General features: G+C 43.0%; 1 protein-coding gene across 16 annotated transcripts in view; it reads right to left on the bottom strand.

Moving 5' to 3' along the window:
* The window catches only part of RALGPS1 (Ral GEF with PH domain and SH3 binding motif 1), a 304,597-nt gene that overhangs the window by 145,909 nt on the left and 133,857 nt on the right, over nt 1-24,831 (bottom strand). For all 16 annotated transcript variants that reach the window (XR_012094881.1, XM_008006183.3, XM_073021927.1 and 13 more), the window contains one exon: nt 10,545-10,671. Coding sequence is in view for 15 of the 16 variants with exons in the window: in XM_008006183.3 (XP_008004374.2) it covers nt 10,545-10,671 (127 nt within the window). In the remaining variant the exon portion in view is untranslated. The remainder of the gene's footprint in view (nt 1-10,544; nt 10,672-24,831) is intronic.

The following is a 24,831-nucleotide window of genomic DNA, read 5'->3' as shown; positions in this document are numbered from 1 at the left end:
AGCAGAATCTTCTTCCAAACTCCCTCATGTGGTTGTTGGCAGGTCTCAATCCCATGCCACACGGGCCTCTCCACAAGACTACCAAACACAGAGCAGCTGGATTCCTCCAGGATGAATGATCCAAGAGAGAGCAAGAAAGGGCAAGCACTCAACATAAAAGGGATAGTCTCTAATGATCTAATCTTGGAAGGGACATGCCATTATTTCTGTCATACTTGTTAGAAGCAAATCACTATGTTCTGCCTATACTTAAGGGGAAGAGATTATACAAGGATATGAATACTAGAGAACAGAAATCATTGGGGGCCACCTGAAAAGCTGTCTACTACATGAAATCTTTAGGTTCTCAGGGCCATTGTCCTAACTATTCCTCTCTGCAGCAATGCAAGGAGACATCCCAATGGCCCCAGGTTGGTCCTGCGGTTGCAGAAGCTCCCCAGTCTTTCCTTTGTGCCAGCCCTTTTCTTTATTAGGACCAGCCCAGGTACAAGGGAACAGTCAGAATGTGTCAGTAGAAGACCAGTGTCCACTCAGTCCACTCTGTCCCCACCCATGAGTCAATGTGCTTCTCCAGGACCTCCCACCAGGAAGTCTCCCTGTTCCACACAGGAAGAGTCCTTAGAAGTGCTTTCCTTTTCAGCTGTGGTTTTTCCCAGAGATTAAAGGCCTGTTCTGGGGAAAATAGGGTATATTCTGAGGTTAGCAGTTGGGGCACTGGAGTCAGACCTGGGTACAAGCACTGATCTCACCATTTACTAGTGTGTAAACTTTAACATGAATCTTGTTCATATTTTGCAGCTAGCAAATAAGTAAAAACCAATGCCTCCCTCAAAGGAAGGAGTGTTGGGAGGACTGAATGAGATAATGCAGTACAATCACATAGCAAGACAGTGAACGTGAGCTTTTGTAATTATTGCTAGTGTTAGTTTCTAACTCGAAATCCAAAAAACTAAAGGAAGTCAAAGAGGAATAGTCATCCTAATGAGTACAAAGACTCCTACCATGAAAACACTTTTTCTTGCACAAAATGGGCTTATGCTCATACCTCGTTTTGTAGAGTCAGACAAAACTTCTTGACCCAGAGAAAAGCTGACTGCAGATCCTCCCCTTGTCCCAGAAAGGACAAATGGGACAAGGTTCTCCTGCTTTGGGCAGCAAAGCATGCAGGAAACAAGCCTTTCCACCTAGTGCTCCTTTCTTGAACCCCACATGTTTTCCTTCCACTGTTTATTTCCATGGAGACGGAGATATTAAAAGGAGGATGTGTAAGTTAAGGCTGGGTGGAACCCCAGCAGTAAGCATGAGATCTTGAGTTAAACTTGGTATCCGCCTGGGATATGATGTTGGGTAAGTCGTGAGTCAAGCTGTGTTTTTTTCTTCATTCATAAAATGGGGGTTTTAATAACATCCACTGGCCTTTTGTAAGAAATGAGAAAGACTACAGACTCCCAGAAAAAGTGTGAATTTTAAGGTAACAAATCCTAAGATTGCAAAAGTAAAGGCAATCTCTTCCCTTCTGGAAGGGAGAGATTTGAAACAAAATGTAGCTAACCACTCTTAAAAATCATGGAAATAGTTTCCTTCATTTTGGATGGGACAGTGTCTTTGAGATCATTCTGTTGACTGGGAAGTATGTTTGAGCCTGGGGTCAAGGGAAGCTTTTCCTTGTTTGCTGGATCCCAGAGAGGGTTGAATGCCTAGATCTAGGGAAGGGGAGATTTGTTCAAAGGCTTCCTGGGCTAGGGGTGGGGAGGGCAGCAAGTTGGCCCCTATAGCATGTGGCCATTGGGGCAGAGTAGAAAAAGGCACATGGCCTATGGCTCCATGGGCAGGCAGACCAGAATCCAGCCTTAAGCTTTGCTTCGTGGTCTGACAGATACCTCCTCTTCCAGCTAAGGCAGGAGCCTGGTTCTACACAGGTCCAACTGGGAAAGGCAGGAGGGGACCAGCGGGAGGGCTCAGAAGTTTGGGGCCAGGCTGCTGGCTGAGGCTCAAGCAACAACCAGGATGGATCTGTGGAACAAATGCGTGCTCCTTGGGAACCGTGGAAACGTGGGGTGGGGAAATGAAAAAAAGGCTGAATTTCCTGCATGTGGAATGGAATTTTTTCAGTTGGGCACTAAAAGCTGGCCAACCTGGGGACAGCCAGTTAACATTATTGCTAATCCTGACAAGGGAAATACTGCACCTTGGTCCTAGCGTGGCGGCCCCCATCAAGGGGGCAACGGCCACCACTCAGATCCCTGCTCTGGGAAGCAGCAGCTCTGCCGCATCCTTGGCTTGATCCCACCCACGCTTGCTCTTTCCTCTCTGCTTTAAGGGGGCCCACAGGTGAAATGCACAAATGGATTCTCAAAACCAGAGTACAAGGACATGTTATGTGTCTTCATCAGGTATAAGGGATATACTCACTGACAACTGTTTTAGGTCTCTCCAAGGCTTTGCTCTAAAATGAACTGCTTTTAAAGAGCCTTCCCCCTCCCTGGAAATTTCTGAAATACAGTGACTCATCACAGGCTTCTACAGGATCCCCTAACTGGTCTTCACTCCTCCCGCCTGACCTCCTCGAAGCCAATTGCTGCAGCCAAGGTAATGTGTGTTCAATGCAAATCCAACCCAGCGTGCCCTTGCTTAAAACCCTTTCATGGCTCCCTACTACTCCTAGGTTGGTCAGAGCCTGGGCTCCCCACTCCCTCTGGGCTCCCACGTCTAGGCCCTAAGCAATCTTCCCCTCCCTTCCACTGCAGCTGCTCCACATGACACCCTCCCCCTCATTCTCTACTCTCCAGCCAGTTTTTCTAACAAACATGTTTTTCCTCACTTTAGAGTTCTTGCACAAGCTGTCATCTTTGTGTAAAATGTTCACCTCCCCACCTCTTCACCCAGCTTATTCATCCTTCAGGACTCTACTTCCCTCCAGAAAGCCCTTCCTGGTTCCCCCAGAGTAGCCAGGGCCCCCTTGGTTTGCTCCTTTGCCTTTTCCTTCATAATGCTCAACTCACTTGCAGTTTCTTGTCCAGTGCTGGTGATCACAACTGGACTGTGAGCTCCACAAGGGCAGGGGTGGTGTCTGACGGGGGGGCTTTGGGGCATTAGAGTAAACACTTTTTTGAGCAATGATCACTTCTTTTTGAGAGCCCTTTTAGTTTTCAAACAGTTTAGCCCTGTTTATTTTATATTTGGAAAAATTTGTCTTGATTTTAAACTTTAGAATTTATATTTGCAAATAAAGGCTTACTTTCTGAAAAATGGAAAGGTTTGCTTGTTTGAAGGAATAACTTACGTTCTAGACATTTACTTCACTTGTTAGAAGTCTGGGTAAATTTACTAAGAATGTCTCCAAATGTTTTCTTACTATCCAGAAGTGTTAGAATACCTAATTTTTGTTCCTTGAGAGATCATAATTTTCCACACTGTTATGGTTACTTTTAGAATCAGCTCTAAACCATTTAAGATCCATCACATTTCTAATTTATTTATTTCCTGAAGGAAATAAGCAGTAAGAACACAACACCCCCTAAATCAATACAGCTATTTACAAGCAAATGATGTAGACATTCTTCAAAGCTCTTTGCTTGCTTTTGTTATCATTCTAATCTAACCGGGTATTTGCAAGGAGCTGCTATCAGATAAAATCAGCTGCAAATAATTGACCTATTTCTCAACACTATTTTCACACTTTGCAGTAATCTGCAAGAAACTTTTTGATTCAAAGAGTCTTATTTTATAAATGTAATACATTTTTCCCTCAGTATTTTTTAAAGTATGTTTCATCAGGTACACCAAAGTAGAGCCAACTGGCTTTACAATTTGCATTAAAAGGAGTCAGAATCACACCCACATGGTTAGTAACAAAGGCTAGCACTACATAAAGGCACCTTTACATGGAACAAAGAGACACATATGTGAATAGTCACAGGAGCCCAGTTAGCATATAGAATCTTCCACAGAGGGTTAAAAGAATTGTTACAAAAATAAAGCCCATAATTGCTATTAGAGGCAAATAACTGCTGAAGCAGCATTCACGGTCTCAAGCAACAGAAGTAACAAAGCAGCTTGAAATATCAGGGACTGACCTACAGTTCCTCCCAGAAAACAGCCTCCTCTCACCCCAAGAGGGAAAAGATCTATAGTGAGGACTTTGCCAGAGAAAAAAACAAATGGTTTCAGATAGTTTTTCCTATGTTGTACTTTCCAGGAATTATATAACTATTCCTCTTTAAATAAACAAATCTGTCCCTGGGACAGGTTGGGTTTTCAAGAATACATAACCTGGATTTGGGTAGGGTATGTCCAAGGCAAGCAGACATGTATGCATGCAGGTGGAACTCCCAGCTGCCTCAGGAAGTCTTGCTTCATTCTTTTTTAAGCAAACTATGGCACCCCATCATAAACTCTCATACACTATCCCAAGAACAGAGAGCAGGTGGCAGTAACCTCCTCTTCTCTCCCTCTGACTTGTATATATCAGGATCATTCTGATGCAACATGAGAAATGTAATCCACCTGGTTTAAGGGGAGAGGAAAATAATCATAAGGCTGAAGGGATAAGACTACAGTAGTTCAGCTGGACTCGCTTAGAGTCAGAAGCAGGAAGAATGCAGAAGGATGGAGGCCTCCATGGAGCCTCTTGGGAAGCACCTGCCAGGAAGCAGCAGCTGAGATGAGGTGATCAAGGACATGCAGGGCTGCATCTGTCTAGAAACTCAGGGGCAAGAGGCCTGAGGGCTGGCACAGGCTGACCAACGTCCTTGGAAGCCCAAGACTGCACTGATTTGTGGTCCCACAATAGAGAATGTCACAAGAAACAGTAGCGATAATTTATCTCCATCACACAATGCCTGATGGGGGCCACCCACAAGTCATAAATAACCAGAGGACACAGGTGGTAACCACAAGGGTGTGTAGGAAAGTAATGACCTGAATAGGGTGGGGAGTCAGGAGAGGGCAGTGTCAAGAGCTTAGGGCTTATAGCCAGGCCATCTGGGCCCAGTCCTGGCTCTGTTACTTTCCAGTTATGTGACCTTAGGCAACCTCTCACTGCCTGCTTATTCACTGGGCTACTGTGAGCATTCAATGAAATGATGCATTCAAATGCCTAGCAAAGTGCTAGGCACAGAGAAAGCCAACAATGTACAGCAGCTCTCATGATCATCCTTATTCGAGAAAAGAGGCCATCCTTAATGACCCTGGAACACCTCTTCTAGTGGAACCCATGGGCTGCACTAGGCTACCCTCACGGTAATACTATCAACGCTGTCTCTCAATTGATGAGCCTCAGGTGTGGTGGGGATGGACTTGGGAGCTGTGCACAGCAAGATGCCCTCCATCTGTAGACCTGAGATGGGGATTTGCCAGTAACCAAGTAGAAAGACACTGCAGTTTATGGTAAGCCAAAGAAGAAAACAAGGAAAGATGCAAAATCATGGGAAAAAGAAAGAAATAGAATTCAATCATATGGTATAAGGTGAAACAAATATGAAAGTGGTATATTCCTCTACTAAAAGGCAAGGTTTCTCATGTAGGGTCCAACTAAATGCTGTTTGCAAGAATCATGACTAAATCAAGGCAACTTAAAATATTAAAATATTGGCCAGTTACCATGGCATACGCCTGTAATCCCAGCACTTTGGGAGGCTGGGGCAGGCGGATCACCTGAGGTCAGGAGTTTGAGACCAGCCTGGCCAACGTGGTGAAACCCCATCTCTACCAAAAATACAAAACTTAGCGGGGCGTGGTGGTAGGCACCTGTAATCCCAGCTACTCGGAAGGCTGAGGCAGAACTGCTTGAACCCGGGAGGCGGGGGTTGCAGTGAGCCGAGACGGCGCCACTGCACTCCAGCCTGGGCAACAAGGGTAAAACTGAGTCTCAAAAAAATAAAAAATAAAATAAAATAAAATATTAAAATCTAAACTATAGTCAAAGGTTATAAAATAAATGCAAATGAATCCACATTGAGATATCATCTTGGGCCAGCCACAATGGTTATTATTAAAAAGACAAAAAATAACATGCCGGCGAGGATGTGGAGAAAAGGGAACTACACACTGTTGATGGGAATGTACGTTAGTACAGCCACTGGAGAAAACAGTATAGAGATTGCTTGAAAAACTGAAAATAGAGATATCATACAATTCAGCAATCCCACCTCTGGGTATTTATCCAAAGCAAAAGAAATCAGTATGTCAAAGGGATACCTGCACCTGCATGTTTACTGCAGCAGTATTCGCCTCACCCAAGATACGGAATCAACCTAAGTGTTTATCAGCAGATAAATGGATAAAGAAAATGTAATAAACACACACACACACACACACACACACACACACACACACAATGGTGTACTATTTGGCCATAAAAAGAATTAAATCCTGTCATTTGCAGCAACATGGATGCAGCTGGAGGTCACGATGTGAAGTGAAATAAGCGAGGCACAGAAAGACAAGGATCACATGTTCTCACTCATATGTGCTAGCTAAAAAAGCTGATCTTATGGAGGCAGAGAGCAAAATGATAGATACCAGAGGGTGGGAAGGGTGTGTGGGTGGGAAGGAGGAATAAAGAGAGGTTGGTTAATGGGTACAAACACACAGTTAGAGAGAAGGTGTAAGTTCCAATGTGCAATAGCAGAGTAGGGTGATTATGGTTAACAATGCATTGTGTATTTTGAAGTAGCTAAAAGAGAGGACGTGAAACATTCCCAACACACAGAAATGATGAATACCCAAGATGCTGGATACCGCCTAATACCCTGACTTGACTATTATACATTCTATGACGTAACAAAACACCACATATGCCCCTTAAATATGTAAAATATTATCTATCAATACAAATAAAGTCTTCACCTAGCAAAAAAAAAAAAAAAAAAAAAAAGAAATATAAGATGTCACACAATTAATATTAGACAATAGAAGTAAAAGCAAGTAACAAATGGAACCAAGATAACTTTGTATGGAGTACTTCACAATGAATCTATAACTATTACAAACTTCTATATACTAAACATGTAAGGCAGAAACTACTAGAAATATAAGGGGACTGTAACATATACTTCTTCCTGGATAGATCAAGTTGTCAAAAACTCATAATTTGAACATTACAACGCAATTATAAGATTAATTTGAGACACTGCACCTTCCTTTCCAGCATGCACCATGAAACATGTATAAAAACCGATGTTATATTAAGCCACAAAACAAATCTCAAAAATCAGAGAGGACTATGTTTTTAAAAACCTAAGCCATTCATACAAGCATTATTCGTAATAGTCAAAGAATGGACACAATTCAAATGTTTATCAAATAAATGGATATCGGGAGGCCAAAGTGGGCAGACTGCTTGAGCTCAGGGATTTGAGACCAGCCTAGGCAACATGGCGAAACCCCGTCTCTACAAAAAATACAAAAAAATTAGCTGGACGTGGTGGTATGCACCTGTAGTACCAGCTACTTGGGGGGCTGAGGCGGGAGGATCGCTTGAACCCGGGAGTTCCAGGCTGTAGTGAGCCAAGATCATGCTACTGCACTCCAGCCTGGGCAAAAGAGCCAGACCCTGTCTAAAAAAACAAATGGATAAATAAAACGTGGTACATCTGTACAGCGGAATATAATTTGGCAGTAAGAAGGAATGGGGCAACCTGCTTGGGTCCGCTTCCACGCTGTGGAAGCCTTGTTCTTTTGCTCTTCACACTAAATCTTGCTGCTGCTCAAAAAAACAAACAAACAAAAAAACCAAACAAACAAACAAAAAAGAAAACATGATGCTATGAGAAAGAACTCAGTCATAAAGACAGCATATTGTGTGATTCGATTTATATGAAATTTCTAGAACAGGAAAATGTGTGGAGACATAAAGTAGATTAATAGTTGCCTAAGGCTGAAGGTGGGAGAGGAGGGTTGGCTAGAGGGAAATGGGAATGACTGCTCATGGGCCTGGGGTTTCTTTATGGAGTGATAAAAATGCTTTAAAAATGATGGTGGTGATGTTTTGCACAACTGTGAATATTACTAAAAACCAGTGAATTGTACACTTTAAATGGATTATGTATCAATTATATTTCAATAAACTGTTTTAAAACGAAAAACAAAAGCCTAAGCCCTTGAAAACAAAAAAAACCACTATCTTAAATAACATTTGCATAAAAAAAATTAAAACCATAGAGAGTATTTAAAGAATATCACTGACACCATTACACACCAAAACGTGTAGGATGCAACAAAAGCAGCAATTAGAGGAAAATTTATAGCCTTAACTGTTTTCTATGTTAAAGCGAAAAAAATAACATATACACAAATAAACCAATAATTCAACTCTAGTAGTTAACAGAAATGGCAAAACAACTTAAACTCAAGGAAAACAGGAGAGATGAATTATAAGAGACACACATGGAAAGTTCATATTTCATTATGTTTAAGATGTCACCTTTTATCAGGTGTGTCTTTTTCTATGTATCACTAAGAAAAACTGCTGCCAATTACACAATGTCACAATGCTTTGTTATCAATTGCAAGATGTATCCCAATTTCAGAAGTGTTAAAATGTGGAAAGAAAATGCACATCTTTGATAAAATATAGTAAACTAAAAAGCAGAAAGACAGTATAACTGAAAACAAATCCAAAATTTCATCTTTGGAAAGACCAATAGACAAGGAGGTAAATTTTAAAATTTTAAAAAAGAAAGAAAACAAAAAATACAAAGTATTAGAAATACTGAACTATTAGAAATACTAAAGCAAATATAACCTTATTTATACATATTTATATATATAAATATATATATTTATTTTAGTTTTTTTAGTTATATTTTAGTATATTTTGTTATATATTTTTAGTTACACTTGCTTTAGTATTTAGTGTATATATATAGAGATTCAAATTTATAAGATAATACTGTATCATCAAAAAATTAAGAAAAAAACTCTATGCTAATAATATTGAAAATTTGGATCAAATGGACAATTTTCTACTAAAAAACAAATTTTCCAAGTTGGCTTTAAAAGAATTAAATATTTTAATTAATTTTTAATTAAAAGAATTAGAAAATCTAAGTAAACAATGTTCATGAAAGTAATTTTAAAACTGTCAAAAACGTAACTTCAAAAAATTGCACTAGATCCCCTGAAATATCAGGAGTCACTTCTATATAATCTTGGTTTCCCTTGTTATTAGAATTATTTTAGATCATAAAAGATCAAAAGATTTTTTTATAAAATTGGCATAACCCTGACATCCAAACTACAAGAAGTATTTTTCACCTATCAAATTGGCAAAGACAAAAAAGAAAGAAAGAAAAAGGAAAAAAAAAAAACTATGAAAAAGCATAGTATTTGTAACATGGGAGAAACAGGCAATTTCATCCCCTTCTGATGAAAGTACAAATTGACACAACTTCTCTGGAGTGCATTTTGGAAATATACATGAAAAGGCATAAGTTTTTGCACACGTTTTGAAGCTGTGCACACTTCTAGGAATTTATCACAAGGTAATAATCATAACTACATGTAGAAAGCTTTTGCAATAAGGATATTCACTGAGACATTTTAATAGCAAAAATGTAGAAACACCTTAAATCAGGGGTTCCCAACTCCCCGTTAGGAACTGGGCCACACAGCAAGAGGTGAGCGATGGGCTAGCAAGCATTACTGCCTGAGCTCCACCCCCGTCAGATCAGTGGCAGCATTAGATTCTCATAGGAGCGCAAACTCCACTGTGAACTGCACATGTGAGGGATCCAGGTTGTGTGCTTCTTATCAGAGTAATTATCTGAGGTGGAACAGCATCATCCTGAAACCACTCTCCTCAGCCCACTCTCCACCCATGGAAAAACTGTCTTCCAGGAAACTGGTCCCTGGTGCCAAAAAGGTTGAGGGCTGCTGTCTTAAATGGTCAATATTGGAGAGCAGATTCGAGTCTGACAAATCCATCTGATGGGACTGAGTCATAGTACCGAAAAGTAGATAACATTTTAAAGATAAAAATAACATTTTTAGGATAGAGTAAACATACATATTTTAGATATGCCCAAATGAATAAGATATGAAGCAAACATCTTTAGGTGAGATAACAAAAGCTATTAACTTTTTTCTCTAATTCCTTACAATTAACATGCATTATTTTCTAACCAGAAAAATTAATAAGCATTACTATAATTGTATTTGTACAAATATGAAATATACTAATAATGCCCAGAGAACCAGAACAGAGGGTTTGTGCTTGACGTGCCCCAGTTCAGGAGGATGTGGATGAACCAGTAAGAGTCTTATCACTGTCACTGAGACCCATCTGGGCGGCAGCCTGGGGAACCTTGGGGCCCACAGGTCTTCTATATAAAAAGCAGAACATCCTTTGGATATCACCCTAATCCAGGTTTCCATCCTTGGGAAGTATCAACAGCCTGCTCCAACCCAAGGAGCCAACCAATTGCCTCTTTATCTATGGGCCATGTCGCTTCCTGGAAATTTCTCAAGTAGAAACTGTAAAAACATCTTATTTGGCACAGAGTAGGCTTCTTAAAAAATAATAAGCCAATACAAACTCCTACCTAGATAGGGAATACTTGGAACCATCTTCAGGCTTCGGATATATTCCCGTGTCCGCTTGTAATTATCTTCTTTCGACATCAGGTAGTCCAATTTCTCAAAGGTAGTCTTGTCTTTTCGATTCAAAAGCTAGAATGAGAAGAAAATATAGCAAAATAAATAAACCAGAAGAAGCTAAAGAGTGGATAACTGTGGATGAATGCTAAAAGGGAAAATCCTAAGTGGCACATCTATGGTGTGTCAAATCCTGGACAGAACTAAGGATTTTAAAAGGCTGTTTCATGCGTATGAGGTAGAAGGCAGGACTCGACTCCAGAAATGGGGCTTGGACACTGGACCAAATTGAGGACTAGCTAAACAGGGATGAGGCAGAAGCAGTTTTCTATGAGATACGCCCACCAGTGTGCCATGTCAGTTTACCACTGCCATAGCAACACCTGGATGTTATCACCCCTTTCCATGGCAATGGCCTGAAAGTTTTTCTAGAAATTTCTGCATAATCTGCACCTTGATTTGCATGTAATTAAAAACACATATAAATATGACCTGCCTCTGAGCTGCTACTCTGGGCACACTGCCTATGGGGTAAGCCCCATACCGCAAGGAGCAATATCTCTGCTGCTGCTGCTGCTGTACACTGCCACTTCAATAAAAGCTGTTGTCTAATACCACGAGCTCGCCCTTGAATTCTCTCCTGGGCAAAGCCAAGAACCCTCCAGGGCTAAGCACCAATTTTAGGGTTTGCCTTCCCTGCATCACAGAGAAGGAAAGCTTCAATCTTGTCATCCTCACAGAATCTCACACTTGGAAGCTACCCCCCAAAGCTACCTGGCCCACTGTTCTACATGATGTCAGAATCCCCCAGATAACAGCAACTTGTGGGTGCAGAGAGCCTACAACAGCCAGGTGCTAAGGTAGAAAAGCAAACTGCTCAGGGTCACCTGAAGACTTATTTCACAGCTATACCAGGTCTCTTTCCCTGCATTCACAGCTATTTGCTCTCCTCACCATCTCCATGGCTGAAAGTCCTAGTAAGTTCCACACAATTCACATGCCCATGTACACAAAGCCAAGCCATCGCTCGAATCCAGGCTACATCCTCCAGATCCCCCACAGCCAACTGTGTCATATTTACACTGGATGTGGTAATTTTAATCAAAAGACGACAACCTTCTTTTCTCTATGCAGTTATCGAAGGGGCAACTTAGTTAAGCAAATACAGAATGAACAGGTATCCAGAGTCAGAGGTTGGGGAAGCAAAACCCTTTGTGACTGAGATCTCTGGTATGTAAAGCTGGCCACCAGGGAAACAGTGGCTCAATGTGCATTTGAAGCCTTCTCAAAAGAAAGGAACAGAAACCAGAACTCCTGGCTTTCAAGACTTTATGCTAAGGACTCAGGCTGTGGTCAACCTGAAAGTCCCAAGTCAAGGCCCAGTGCCAGAAAATGGCAACATGGCTGACTGAACACGGCTTTAAGGAAAGAAGTCTAGGCAGAAAGGCCAGTTTTAAAAGGAGGAGCTGGGGGAGGTGTGGCTGAAGCAAAGTATGAGGCTGATGCTGGCAGCATCCCTGAGTCTAGCTGCCAGGGCCCAGTGCTTCCGGGATTGGAGGTCAGTGGCTAAGCCCAAGAGGATGAATAAACAGAAGCCCCAGGGTTGGAGTCCCTTTGGCCAAGGCATTCAGACCTCGGTGGTCTGTGCAAGGACCGAGAACAAGAGACCCACCATGTTCATCAGACTGATGTAGGCCAGTGTTCAAAAGCCCCGTCATGCAATGCAGGAGTGGGACAATAACTGCCTAGCACCTGGGGAAGCCGTGCAGTTCCTGAGACCTGGGTCTGCAATTCCCAAACTCAGGCCATGTCTGGTGCATTAGGGAGCCTAGGCTGCTTTGGGAAGGCCCTGCCTGGTTCCTTCATCTTCAGCCTCTGGGGCCACAGAGGATGCAGCCATGAGACAGCCCACTTGCACAGGAGCAGTGGTAGCTTACGGACTTCGGTAAGGAGAGGCAGAAGAATATGCTGAAAGGAAGGTTCTGATGCTGAAGAAGCTGAAGGATAAAAGTGAACTTTTCTTTTCCCACTGGGGAACTCAGGATGTATCAGTGTGGGGATGCTACACAGATGCTCAGGACAATGGCTGCCTAACTAGTTTGCTAAAATGGACAGGGAAAAACACCATCTTCTACTTGCTGTTTGTAAAACACTGTAATATATAATTCATCTAATCTTCACAAAGCCCAGTGGTAAAAATGGAGCAAGGACTTTTACCTCCATTTCCAGTTCATAATCACAACTATTAACTTTTCCAAATATCTTCGGGGAACTTGATTCAACAGAGGAGAGAGATATAGTACAGCAATGTGGTAAGTAAACAGAGACTGATAACCCAGACAAATAATAAATGAGCTACTTGGGAGACTGAGGCAGGAAGATTGCTTAAGTCCAGGAGGTTGAGGCTGGAGTGAGCCTTTCTGTAGTGAGTCTTGATTGCATCACTGTACTCCAGCCTGGGTGACAGAGCAAGATCCTGTCTCTAAAATAATAATAATTATTATTACAAATGAATTATGGGAAAAGGAAGTATCAAGGAAAGCTATATAGAGAGGCAGCATTTGAAATGAACACTTAAAGATGAGAGATTTGTCAATGAACAATCAGACTAGAACCAGATAACTACTGGAAAACAGCTCCATTGTGGTTTGGTTTTGTTTCTGTGGAGACAGAGTCTCACTCTGTCTCCCAGGCTGGAGTGGAGTGGTACAATCTCAGCTCACTGTAACCCCTGACTCCTGGGGTCAAGCGATTATTCTGCCTCAGCCTCCCAAGTAGCTAGGATTACAGGCATGTGCCACCATGCCCAGCTAATTTTTGTATTTTTTTTTTTGAGACGGAGTCTGGTTCTGTCGCCCAGGCTGGAGTGCAGTGACCGGATCTCAGCTCACTGCAAGCTCCACCTCCCGGGTTTACGCCATTCTCCTGCCTCAGCCTCCCGAGTAGCTGGGACTACAGGTGGCCGCCACCTCGCCCGACTAGTTTTTTTGTATTTTTTAGTAGAGACGGGGTTTCACCGTGTTAGCCAGGATGGTCTCGATCTCGTGACCTCGTGATCCACCCGTCTCGGCCTCCCAAAGTGCTGGGATTACAGGCGTCAGCCACCGTGCCTGGCCAATTTTTGTATTTTTAGTAGCGACCGGGTTTCACCATGTTGGCCAGGCTAGTCTCAAACTCCTGACCTCAGCTGATCCACCCGCCTTGGCCTCCCAAAGTGTTGGGATTACAGGCATGAGCCATATGACCGGCCAAAGAACTGCTCCATTGTTAAGCAGACCACTCACTTCCCTTACTCAGGAGGTCATTCTTTATTAATGCAACACAGAACCCCTTACTTCTTTGGCAATGGCAGCCATTAAACAAATCTGGATGTCCTCCTCACACACACTGTGGCTGGGCCAAGCTGGCTCCCAGGGCTCAGGCAACTGGTTCTCCAGTCTCAGCTGGGGGACTGCCCATGTCCCTTGCCATGCCCAGCCTGTCAAGTGCCTGTATGGACAGCACCTCAGAGGTGATCAGCCTATCTTCTAGGCCTCATCCCCAACTTGCCCCACATACTCACACAGACATTCAGAAAGGCTAAATCTAGTTAATTTTATTCATCTGCTCCCTTCTGTGCCTACAAAAGAGACTCAGACAGTATCAGCTTTCTCAAGAATAGTGCATAGGTCACTAAAAGACATCAAAAAACTCTAAACATGTATTTCCTATGATGTATTTGAAAACTGAGAATTTCCTCTAGAAAAATGCAGGAATAAGCCAGGAATTAGACATGGGAAACAGGAAATTGTGGATCCAATTCAGGAGTAGGAAAGGGAGATATGGGATGACCAATGAACAGTAGGCCTTAAGAACAACTGGTCCACATTGGATCCGTCCTAGAAGAGATGTCTCCAGAGAAAAAGTGGCTTGATTAAAAACCTGACATGATGGCACATGGAGGGGAGGGGATAGACATATTTATTATATGTAATAAAAAATAAACATAAAATAATTTTAGGATTACTTAGATATCTGGTAGATAGGATAAGAAAAAGTTTTTTAAGGCAATTAGAAACTCCAGAAAAATGGGTAGGGCATGGTAACTCACACCTGTAATTTCACTACTTTGGGAGGTCAGGAGTTTGATACCAGCCTGGGCAACATAGCAAGATACCATCTCTACAAAAAAATTTTAAAGCCGGGCGTGGTGGTCCACACCTGTAATCCCGGCAATTTGGGAGGCTGAGGCGGGCGGATCATGAAGTCAGGAGTTTGAGACCAGCCTGACCAACATGTTGAAACCCTGTCTCTACTAAAAATACAAAGATTAGCCGGGTGTGGTGGCAGGCACTTGTAATCCTGGCTACTCTGGAGGCTGAGGCGGGAGAATCACTTGAATCCGGGAGGCGGAGGTTGCAGTGAGCCGAGGTTGCACCACTGCACTCTAGTCTAGGCAACGGAGTGAGACTCCATCTCAAAAAAAAAAAAAAAAAAAATTAGCTGGGCATGGTGGTGCACACTTGTAGTCCCAGCTATTTGGGAGGCTGTGGCAGGAGGATTGCTTGAGCCCAGGAGTTCAAGGTTGCAGTGAGCTATGAGCTATTACACTCGAGCCTGGGCAACAGAAAGACCCAAAACAAAAACAAACAAACAAAACAAAAACAAAACCAAAAAAAATAAATAAATAAACAAAATAAATCAATCCAGGGAAATGACAAAATATTCAAGGAAGGGCATATAGTTTACTACTTGACTATATAGTGAGGCATGCTTACTCATTCCTAATCATTAAAACACCAAATATTCATTTAACAAAAGTGATTTCGCTATAATGATGAATGTGTTTGAGGAACAAGGGAAGGTGGTTCAGGAAAACTAAACAAACACCTACCATACAAAGAAGTCACCAGATGCTGTCTAAAGCACATGGGTCAAGAAACTGTAGCAAAAGCACATTGGTAAATATACGGCAGAAACTACTAGAAGAAGCCACTTAAACTGAAAGTAGTTGCCTCTGGGGAATAACTGGGGTGTGGAGAGATGAGTGATGAGTGTTAGTTGTTTCACTAAATCAGTACTTAGTGATTTTTAAAATTCATGTGCATGTAATAATAACTTTTTTAGGTTTAATTTTTTAAATATAGGGTTTGTTTGCTCAGAAAATAACAGCATTTACTCACACGTTTTAAGCTTTCATTACAAGAACCATAAACTGCAAACCTCATCTGAATTTGAGGGTCCCTTAGATTTTAGAGTTTATGGGAAGCCTCAGGAAGAAACCATCAGAACTACATACGAGAAAGTAAATTGTCGCTTACCCGGAGTCAAACAGATACTAAAACCATTCTCGTTCAAGAAAAGAGATAAGGAAGTAAGGTTAAGGAAAATTAAGTATAACTAACTTTAACTTTATACACTAAGTATAACTTCACTTCTAGTAAAGTTTAGAAGTCTTGGGGCACCCTGAGATTTTCTTCCATAATATTGATCATGATTGTGCTTGACTGTATGATTACATTTGTGTCTCCCTCCACAAATTACGGACTCCATGAGGAGGGTGACCATGCTGGCTACATCCACTCTACTGATCCCTGCATCTGGTATGATTCCTGACACAGAGGAAATGCTGCCAAAATATTTGCTACATAAAAGAATCATGAGAAAAATAACAACAACTGAAAAATCCAATTACTTGGAAAAATTTTTTTTTTTTCTTTTCTTTTTTTTTTTTTGAGATGGAGTCTCGCTCTGTCCTGGCCCAGGCTGGAGCACAGTGGCCGGATCTCAGCTCACTGCAAGCTCCGCCTCCCGGGTTCACGCCATTCTCTGGCCTCAGCCTCCCGAGTAGCTAGGACTACAGGCGCCCACCACCTCGCCTGGCTAGTTTTTTGCATTTTTTAGTAGAGACGGGGTTTCACCGTGTTAGCCAGGATGGTCTCGATCCCCTGACCTCGGGATCCACCCGTCTCGGCCTCCCAAAGTGCTAGGATTACAGGCTTGAGCCACCGCGCCCAGCCTGGAAAATTTTGAATATTCAAATAATTCTTGGGCAAAAGACCAAATAAAAGCCAAGATAACAGACTATTTACAAGCCACACATAATTAGAATACTGTATGTTAAACTGTGTGATGAGGCCAAAAGCACGTTAGGAGGAAACTTTGTGGCTTTAAATTCATTTGTTATTAAACAAGAACTAATATAAATGAACTAAATATTCAACTCAACGAGCTAAGAAAATAGTGGGAAAATGGGAGAAAGAAATCAATGGGTAAAAGTAGAAATTGGCATGTTAAAAAACAAAACATCGAACTAAAAAAAGCTAAACATCAAACCTATAGAAATGCTTACTAAACCTAAGAGCTATTTTTTATAAAATATCAATAAAATAGGTAAAATTTCTATTAAAAAGCAAAAATGTACAACATAGGACTGAGGAAGGGGCTATAACCACATATACAAAATGAATTAATTTACAAGGTAAAAACAAAGTCCCTGCTTATTAATTTTGAATCATTTTCATGGTGCAAAGGATAAATGGGACTCACAAACCATGAGGTCAAAAGCCAGGAAGATCACAAATCTTGGAGAAATACCTGAAGAAGTGGACGGCTTCTGGAAATTTCCCGTCATGCTTTGAGTACCTTGTATGTGGCACTTGTATTTGACTGATCACAAACCACCGTTCCCCTTTCTAGTAAAGCAGTTCAAATCTGGAAGTTGTCTCCATGGAGGAGAAAAAAATTTCTCCAAATTTTCTTCATGAGGACTTCGGTGTCTTGCTCCCTTGCCTCGAGAGAATATTTCTTGATACATGGAAATATTTTTTAGCAAAGAGCCTGCTGCTCCAAATACGTTAAAATTGGCTTAAAATTCCATTTCAATTCCAGTGTCTACTGTTGATATGGAAAGAATTTTTAGTGTTGTGGATAATCTATGGACCAATGGATTCAGCAGACTAAGTATGGAATCAGTAAGGAAATGAACTGGAATTTTTAAAATAATTTTTTACTTCTTTAGATACAACATGCCCATTTCTGAAAAATAAAAAACTACAATGTCACATACCTAATATAAAATATTAGATGCAATAGAGACTACTGTATGTAACATGAGGAAAAATTGTAACTGAAATTTAGTGGTATCCTGGCTAGCTGTCCATGTTTATCTTTGACTAAAGCTATTTTAAACCCTGTATAGACAGAAGTTAATTTGTAGAAAATGTAGTAATATAAATTATTCCTGTCTACAGAAAGGCAAATAATGCCTCATAGAATGCTACTGATTATCACCTTAGGAATAGTGACTAATTTCATACCAATTTTTAAAGTGATTTTAGCCTTCCTTACCTGATTATAAAAGTGCAGTACTCTAGCTTCTCTTTTGATATGGTTGTAATATCTTACTGGTTCTCTCCTTAATCAATGAGTTAAATAAAATCTTTTACAAGTATTCATCTTATATTTGTATGAGTCATGATTTTATCTTTTTAAAAAATCATCCTTAAACAGTTACATGCACACATATACACATGTATCCAATCACAAGCATATACACACACATACACAATCCTGTAGGACAATTTTCTCATTTATTTCTAATAATTTTTGTTAATTTTTTTATTCCACCCATGGCAACCCAGCAGATATTCCCACAAAGACCCAAGAATAGAGAGCCGGGATGTTGAGTTTGATCCCCTAACATATGTTTGCCGAGGGCCCATTCAGGGTCCAGATCTGGTCTGGCAGTGGGCAGAGAGTCAGGTACCAAATACACATCTCATTTGTTCAACCTGGCTCAGCAAGGAAGGATCAGAAACACTACATAGGAGAGGGTTCTCTAGAGGAAAAACAAACCCTATTACCCAAAGAAGGAACTGCAGGAAGAGATAGTCCTGAAAACAGGTCTAGAGGGATTTCAACAAGCACATATGGGGCTGGAGAGGCCCCAAGGCCACAAAAGGCATCAGCGCGGGCCTGGAGGGGGACACACAACGGTTGTTTAAAGAAATAGCAGTTTGGCTAAAGTGGAGGTAAGTGTTGCTTTGCATAAGACTAGAAGAGACAGGGGAGAGATGGAAACTCTCCTTTTGACAACGTGTGGTTTTGACTTGGGCATTTGGATGCCATAGACATGTGAACACCATCTTGACTGCTTATTCTACTTTTCCAGATACTTCAGCTCAACTTGCAAACAGGGGAACAATCACAAACTGCTAAGCATGAACAGTGAATGGAAAAGAATGAGTTGACTATGGCCATGTTTTAACAGAAAATTCCTCAGGCCAGCTCTCACATCTCTTGCACACATGACTTGGGGCTCTGAGTTGCTGTGTTGCTGGTGGTAGCAGATGTACCGCTGGCCACAGCTGAAAGGTTTGTGGTTTGTTTTTTAGGGTCAGGAAGTAGGTATGGAATCTTTTGGTGTTTGCTGTCAATGTCGAAATGCCTCTATTATGTCCTCAGCACTCTGCAAGACACTCAGCACCCACCAGCTTACATCATGTGCCACATCCCCAGATGCAAGTTTCTCTCAGAAACACTCATGAGGACAGACCAATTCTCTCTCATTCTAGCTCAGTCTCTCCTTCACTCAGAGGCATCAGTGAAACACAGGGTTGGAAGTCCACATGATGGTTAAAAACTGGCTGACAAAATATTCATTATCATAAAACTGAAGGTGAAATAAATGCTCAAATGGCAGATCGAAAAGAAAAACTGGCATCGGAAGTGTTGTATCTGAGCACAATGCTGCTCTGGAGGAGTGATGGCACAGAGCCCCCATCCTAGCAAGGTGGATGAGGGGTTGAGGGAGAACACTAAAAACTATCTTTAACCAGGGATGTGAAAACCTTGAAACTATGTTTTGGAGAGATCGCTCCAGTAGCGGTGTGAGGGTGGCCCAGAGAGTGCAAGTCCTGAAGCAATGAGACCAGCTGAAAGAGGATGACAGTTCAGGCCATAAGTAAAAGGGCCTGTCATACAAGGATGGAAGCCTCTGCCAATCCATTCGAGAATAGTCAAGAAGAGTCAAAAATAATAACAACAACAACAACAGGTAATACCAAACCCTCAATATGAGCCAGGCATAGTTCTAAACATTTTTTCCAGGTATTTACTCATTTAATCCTCACTGTAAGAGGTAGGCCCAGGGCTCAACTCAGGTGTCTGATTTAAGAGGCCATGCTCTCAATCTCCATGCCCCTCATTTCTTGGTCTGAGGTCCCCACACCAATGCAGATCATCAATGCCAATCATATGTAATATGTACTCAGATCCTTTCGCTGCGTAAGGTATAGGCTGGGTGACAATTTCTCATAGATGAGTTTTTCCACTCATGCTCCCTTGGGGCTGTCCTAGGCTGGAGAGGGACTTTTTGATGCAGCCATACCTGACGTGTCTCTCTGATTTCTATGGGTAGCTGAATTCCAGCCCCCTATGGGTGTGCAGCCGGACTCTCCTCTCTGTGCAGGCATTACAACCCTAGCTCCCAGCTGCAAAGGCTTATACACAGCAGTTTCTCTGAACTCTGCTCACTGTTTTGACTCTGAGAGCACTTTATTTTTAACACATGGTGACTTCCCTTTCTTGGCTTCTAATTTAGCTTTGCTTGTTGGTTTTTTAATTTGGCTGTATTTTATCCAGAATTTGTGTTTGTGTGTTTGAAGCAGGAGACAGGGAGGGAGAGGCTTATTTCTCAGTCTACCATATTGCCTAAGAGCCTAAAACACAGTCTGTTAAGAGAGTCTTCTGGCACTCACCATCATCTTCCTGGAAACCAAAGTTTGATTTCAGACATGCCAAGTGCGAGCTGTCAAAGGAACATGCAAGCAGAGGGCTCTATGCAGCAGACAGCTGGAACAGGGTTCTAGGGTACAGGAGAGAGACCAGGGCTGCAAGTGAAAAGCCAGCCATCACTGGGGTACAGCAGGTGACACTTGAAGCTCCCCAAGCGGATGAGACCACCAAGGGATAGCAAATGAATCAGGGAAGGTGGAGAGGTCACCGCCTTGCAGAAGATCCGCATCCATAGAAACAAAAGGAGTCAAGAGGAAGAAAACTAAGCCAAGGGAAAAGAGATTTTTCAAGATGGGAGTTATGAACAGTGTCCAATGTTGTAGCAACGTCAAGGAAGATGAGGGTGCAAATGTCAGCAGATCTGACTGAGAACTTCTGAGAAGCAGTTCCAAGTCAGGCTACAAGGAATGATGAGGATGTGTGAGTGAAGGCTGCAAATGTTGGTTTCCTCTGCATCCATCTCCTTATCGCCTCACCTGACTCACCTCCCACCTGACCAAATGCTCAGAAATGCCTCCAAAAAGCAGCTCAGGCCTATCACCACCTTCTCAACAACATCAGAGGGTGGCTACCACTGAGGCACTGCGTCAGACAAAGGGGGGCAAAGGGCACCTCCTGGATGAAGGACTTTGAATTCCAAAGTATGTGAATGTCACACATCTGCTGTCCTGTGATATTTGCCAAGTGGCCTTAGTTCTCTTAGTACAAGGAGCGATTCTCTGAATTGCACAGCTCAATGACTGTGTCCCCAGCTATCTAGGATTGAGAGCCCCATTCCCAAGATCGTTCCCCTCCCAGGTCACCACCCTCCAGACCAGGCCTCCTGACCCATCGGCTATGATGTCCTGCCTTGCAAGAACTTCGGTTTTCACAATGCTGCGGCAAATGAGTCAAACTCTTTGGATCAATTCAGTGGGAAAGAGCGAATCACTCCGGGAACATGCACAGAGCAAGAAGAGCATGTACGTATGTGTGCACACATGTGGTGTGTGTGTGTTTATGCACATGCGCACACTTGGCATGTCTAGCACCTGACTGTAATTACTGTAATGAGTGACTCATCCATACTCTAGGAATTCCATACCCTTAGATCACTCACAAAGCAGTCAGTCTCCTCTTGAGATCACTCTAATCAAAGAAAAGGTTTCATCAGCTTCTCAGTTGCTCAAGCCCAAAACCTAGGACTCACCCCTCATTCTCTTCTCCTCATCTCGACATCTCATCCAGCACACAACCTGTCAGCTCTCCCCAGCATATCCGGTATCAGCCTGCTGTTCTAATATCCCCAGCCACACCCTGATCCTGCCAACATCCCCTTGCTCCTGAATTCTGCCCTAACCTCCTGAGTAGGCCCCCAGTTTCCACTCTTGGTCCCCATCCCCCACCCAATTTGTTTTCCACAGTAGCAACAGTAATTAAAAACACAAAAACCAAAGAGCAACTGGAAGCCAGATTGTGTCCGTCTCCTGTTTGAAATCCTTCACTGCACTTGGAACAGAACCTAACTCCTCTCCTAGGCTTTCAGCCCAACATGATTGGCCCCGCTGCCCAGCCACTGCCTCGTACATCCATCTCCTCCTGGCACGCTGACCTCTGGTCACACTGACCTCTGAGTTCCTTGTTCACATCAAGCTGATTCCTGTGCACGGCTCTGCACCAGCCATCTCCTCTGCCTGGGATGCTCATCCCCTCATCTTGGCATGACTGGTTCCTTTTTGTCATTCAGGCCTTGACTGAAAGTACATGGCTGAATGTACGTTATGCCTGTACTTCAGCATGACATTGGGGAAGTGAGGCCCTCCCTAATGCCACACTAAAGCAGACACTCGGTCATTCTCTGTCATGTATTCTGCATCGCTTTTCTTCCAATTTGACAGCTCCCTGCTGATCACTTCATATATTCAATAAACATTTATTGATCACTTCTTCTGCCAGCCAGACTGGGCACGTTTATTCTCCCTGAGTAACATGAAAGCCCATGAGGACAGGGGCCTTGACTACGGCTTCAGAACCTGACATCTGAGAAATGTTTGATTTGCAGAATGAATAAGAGCCACACGGTGATGTGTACTCAGGAAATCAGAATTGGCTGCTACAACTTCCTGCTCAGGTTTCATGGCTTTAAGGGAGCCAATATTCCAAAGTCGTCACAGTGCTGGGGTAAATCATTCCCCATCTGCATTTTTCCAGGCCAGCTATGGTAGCCTTCCTGTTTGTGTATGCAGACAGCATTTATTAAGGGCCTACTGTGTACAGGCCTACGTTCAGTGTCAGTCTGTCCTGTCTAGCTCACCCAGCAGCTAGCACTTAGCAGCCACCCATGGAGAGGCCAACAGGACGCCCTGCCCTAGCTTAATGATCAATTCTCTGGAGGTCATCCATGATGTGGCCAAGTAACAGGTATCCTGCCACACCTGTAACTCCCTTCCACCAGGTTTCCCAGATATTCAGGCTTTCAGTGCAACCCACAGGGACGGCACAGAGAGCTGGCCTGCCCTGTCCCCGGGCCCTGTGTGCTAGCTGCATTTCTCTAGCCCCATTTCCAAAGCAGTGTGTCTATTTGTCCCTGCCCTGTGCCCAGCCTGATTCTCTCACAGGTTCTTACCATTAGCAAGCCATCCAACACACCCGCCAAGAAGACGGACTGTGGATTCCAGCAGGACAAGGCTGTGTCATGCTGGTTCTGTCGCTCACTAGCTCTGGATCTTGAACAAGTCATTCTACCTCTTCAAACCTCAGTTTTCCTCCTCTGCAAAACAAAAACTATCACAGCACTGACCTTTGGGGATGTTATGGTTGGTTCCTCCAGTGCCACCTGCACCTCTCTACTCTGTGGCACATGAGGCCTCACTAGTTCCAACTCAAAGGACAAGTGGGCAGAGAGGAAACAGCTCTCTTTGGGCAACATTTCTATGGCAATCTCATACCAGAAATTAATAGCAAAAGAAAGATGCAATGCAACTCAGGACAACACATACAATTCAAACAACAAATGTATAGTGGCTGGGCACCAAGGATACAGAGAAAAATCAACATCATCAATGAGGCATGCAGTCAAAAGGGGGTGGCAGACCTATAAACAAAACTGCAGAGTCGGTGCATGCTCCACCCCGCGTGCTGTTATCAGACAGGTGCATCAAGAATACAGACAGTGGAGTCTGCCATTCCACTGGGGATGGGGGTGATTTGGATGAAATAAAAAGATGATGAGTTTGGCCCCCTCTGTTTCCTAAATGCTCTATGCCAACCGTAGTCCTTGGATTAACAAGACATGTGAGTGAGAGGGAAGAGTCTGATCTGAAACAAAGGCTGAATAGTGGGTTCACCAAGAACAAGCAGCTACCCCACAAGTGACCTTGGAGACCTCATGTTGTAATCCACACAGTGTGTTTCACCTCCTATCTCCCTGACACAATATTGTAGCAGTTGCCATTCTTATTTCCTAGGATGCTGCATCTACCCACCTTTTGCCCTGGTAAGTGGCTCTCTGTAACCAGGGAAACAGCCCTGGCTCAGCCCTTAGGACACAATAGGGAGGTTTCTCAGAATAGGAACAGGGACATGTTGTTGCCCTGAGTCTCCTGCTCTTTGGTGACATGTAATCTTAGCTCCCTGGCATCTTCCTCTTCCCCACCAGCTAAATGCCCACTGAGGTGCAAAGACAGGAGCCAACCAAGGGAAGGAGAGGAGCAACAGAAGCCATGGTATAAACAATCCAAGGAATGCGTGGCCAGAAGGCGTTTGCAAGGCAGCCTTCAAAGCCCTGCTGCAGCTCTCTGGCTCACCGGCTGCATGTCCCCTCCCTGTCCCCTCCCTGACGGGCCCTCCTCTGACTGCTCTTTCTGCTGCACGCCAGCAAGCAGGTGCCAGGCCAACAGCAGCCACAGCCAAGACAGACCCAAATGCCCGGGAGGTACCGGTAGTCTACAATCTTATTTTCCAAGTTCCTAATGCAATACTTATGGTACAAAAGGGAAAACAAAAACAAAAATTAAAAAAATAAGACCCCTCTCTTATTTTGGGTGACATGGGGGAAGGCTGGAATTGTCTTTTTTGTTCAGTAGGGTATGGTGGTTAAGAGCATGGATTCTGGAGCCAGGCTGCTTAGGCGTGATCCCAGCCCTGCCACTTAGCTGTGGGACCCTGCATAAACCATTCTACCATTCTGTGTCTGTTTCCTCAACTATAAATGACAACAGTAACAGTACCTATCTCAACGGGCAGCTGTCAGAACGAAATGGTTAATATACGTAAAATGTTTAGGGGCCAGGTATAATGGCTGACACCTGTAATCCTAACAGTTTGGGAGGCTGAGGCAGGAGGACTGCTTGAGCCCAGAAGTTTGAGACCAGCCTGGGCGACATAGCAAGTTATCATCTCTACAAAAAACTTAAAAATTAGTTGGACGTGGTGTGGCCTGTAGTCCCAATTACTCAGGAGGCTGAGGTGGAAGGACTG

The sequence above is a fragment of the Chlorocebus sabaeus genome, chromosome 12 (assembly GCF_047675955.1).
Source record: "Chlorocebus sabaeus isolate Y175 chromosome 12, mChlSab1.0.hap1, whole genome shotgun sequence".
Taxonomy (NCBI): Eukaryota; Metazoa; Chordata; class Mammalia; order Primates; family Cercopithecidae; genus Chlorocebus; species Chlorocebus sabaeus.
This window is presented reverse-complemented; position numbering and strand designations above follow the sequence as displayed.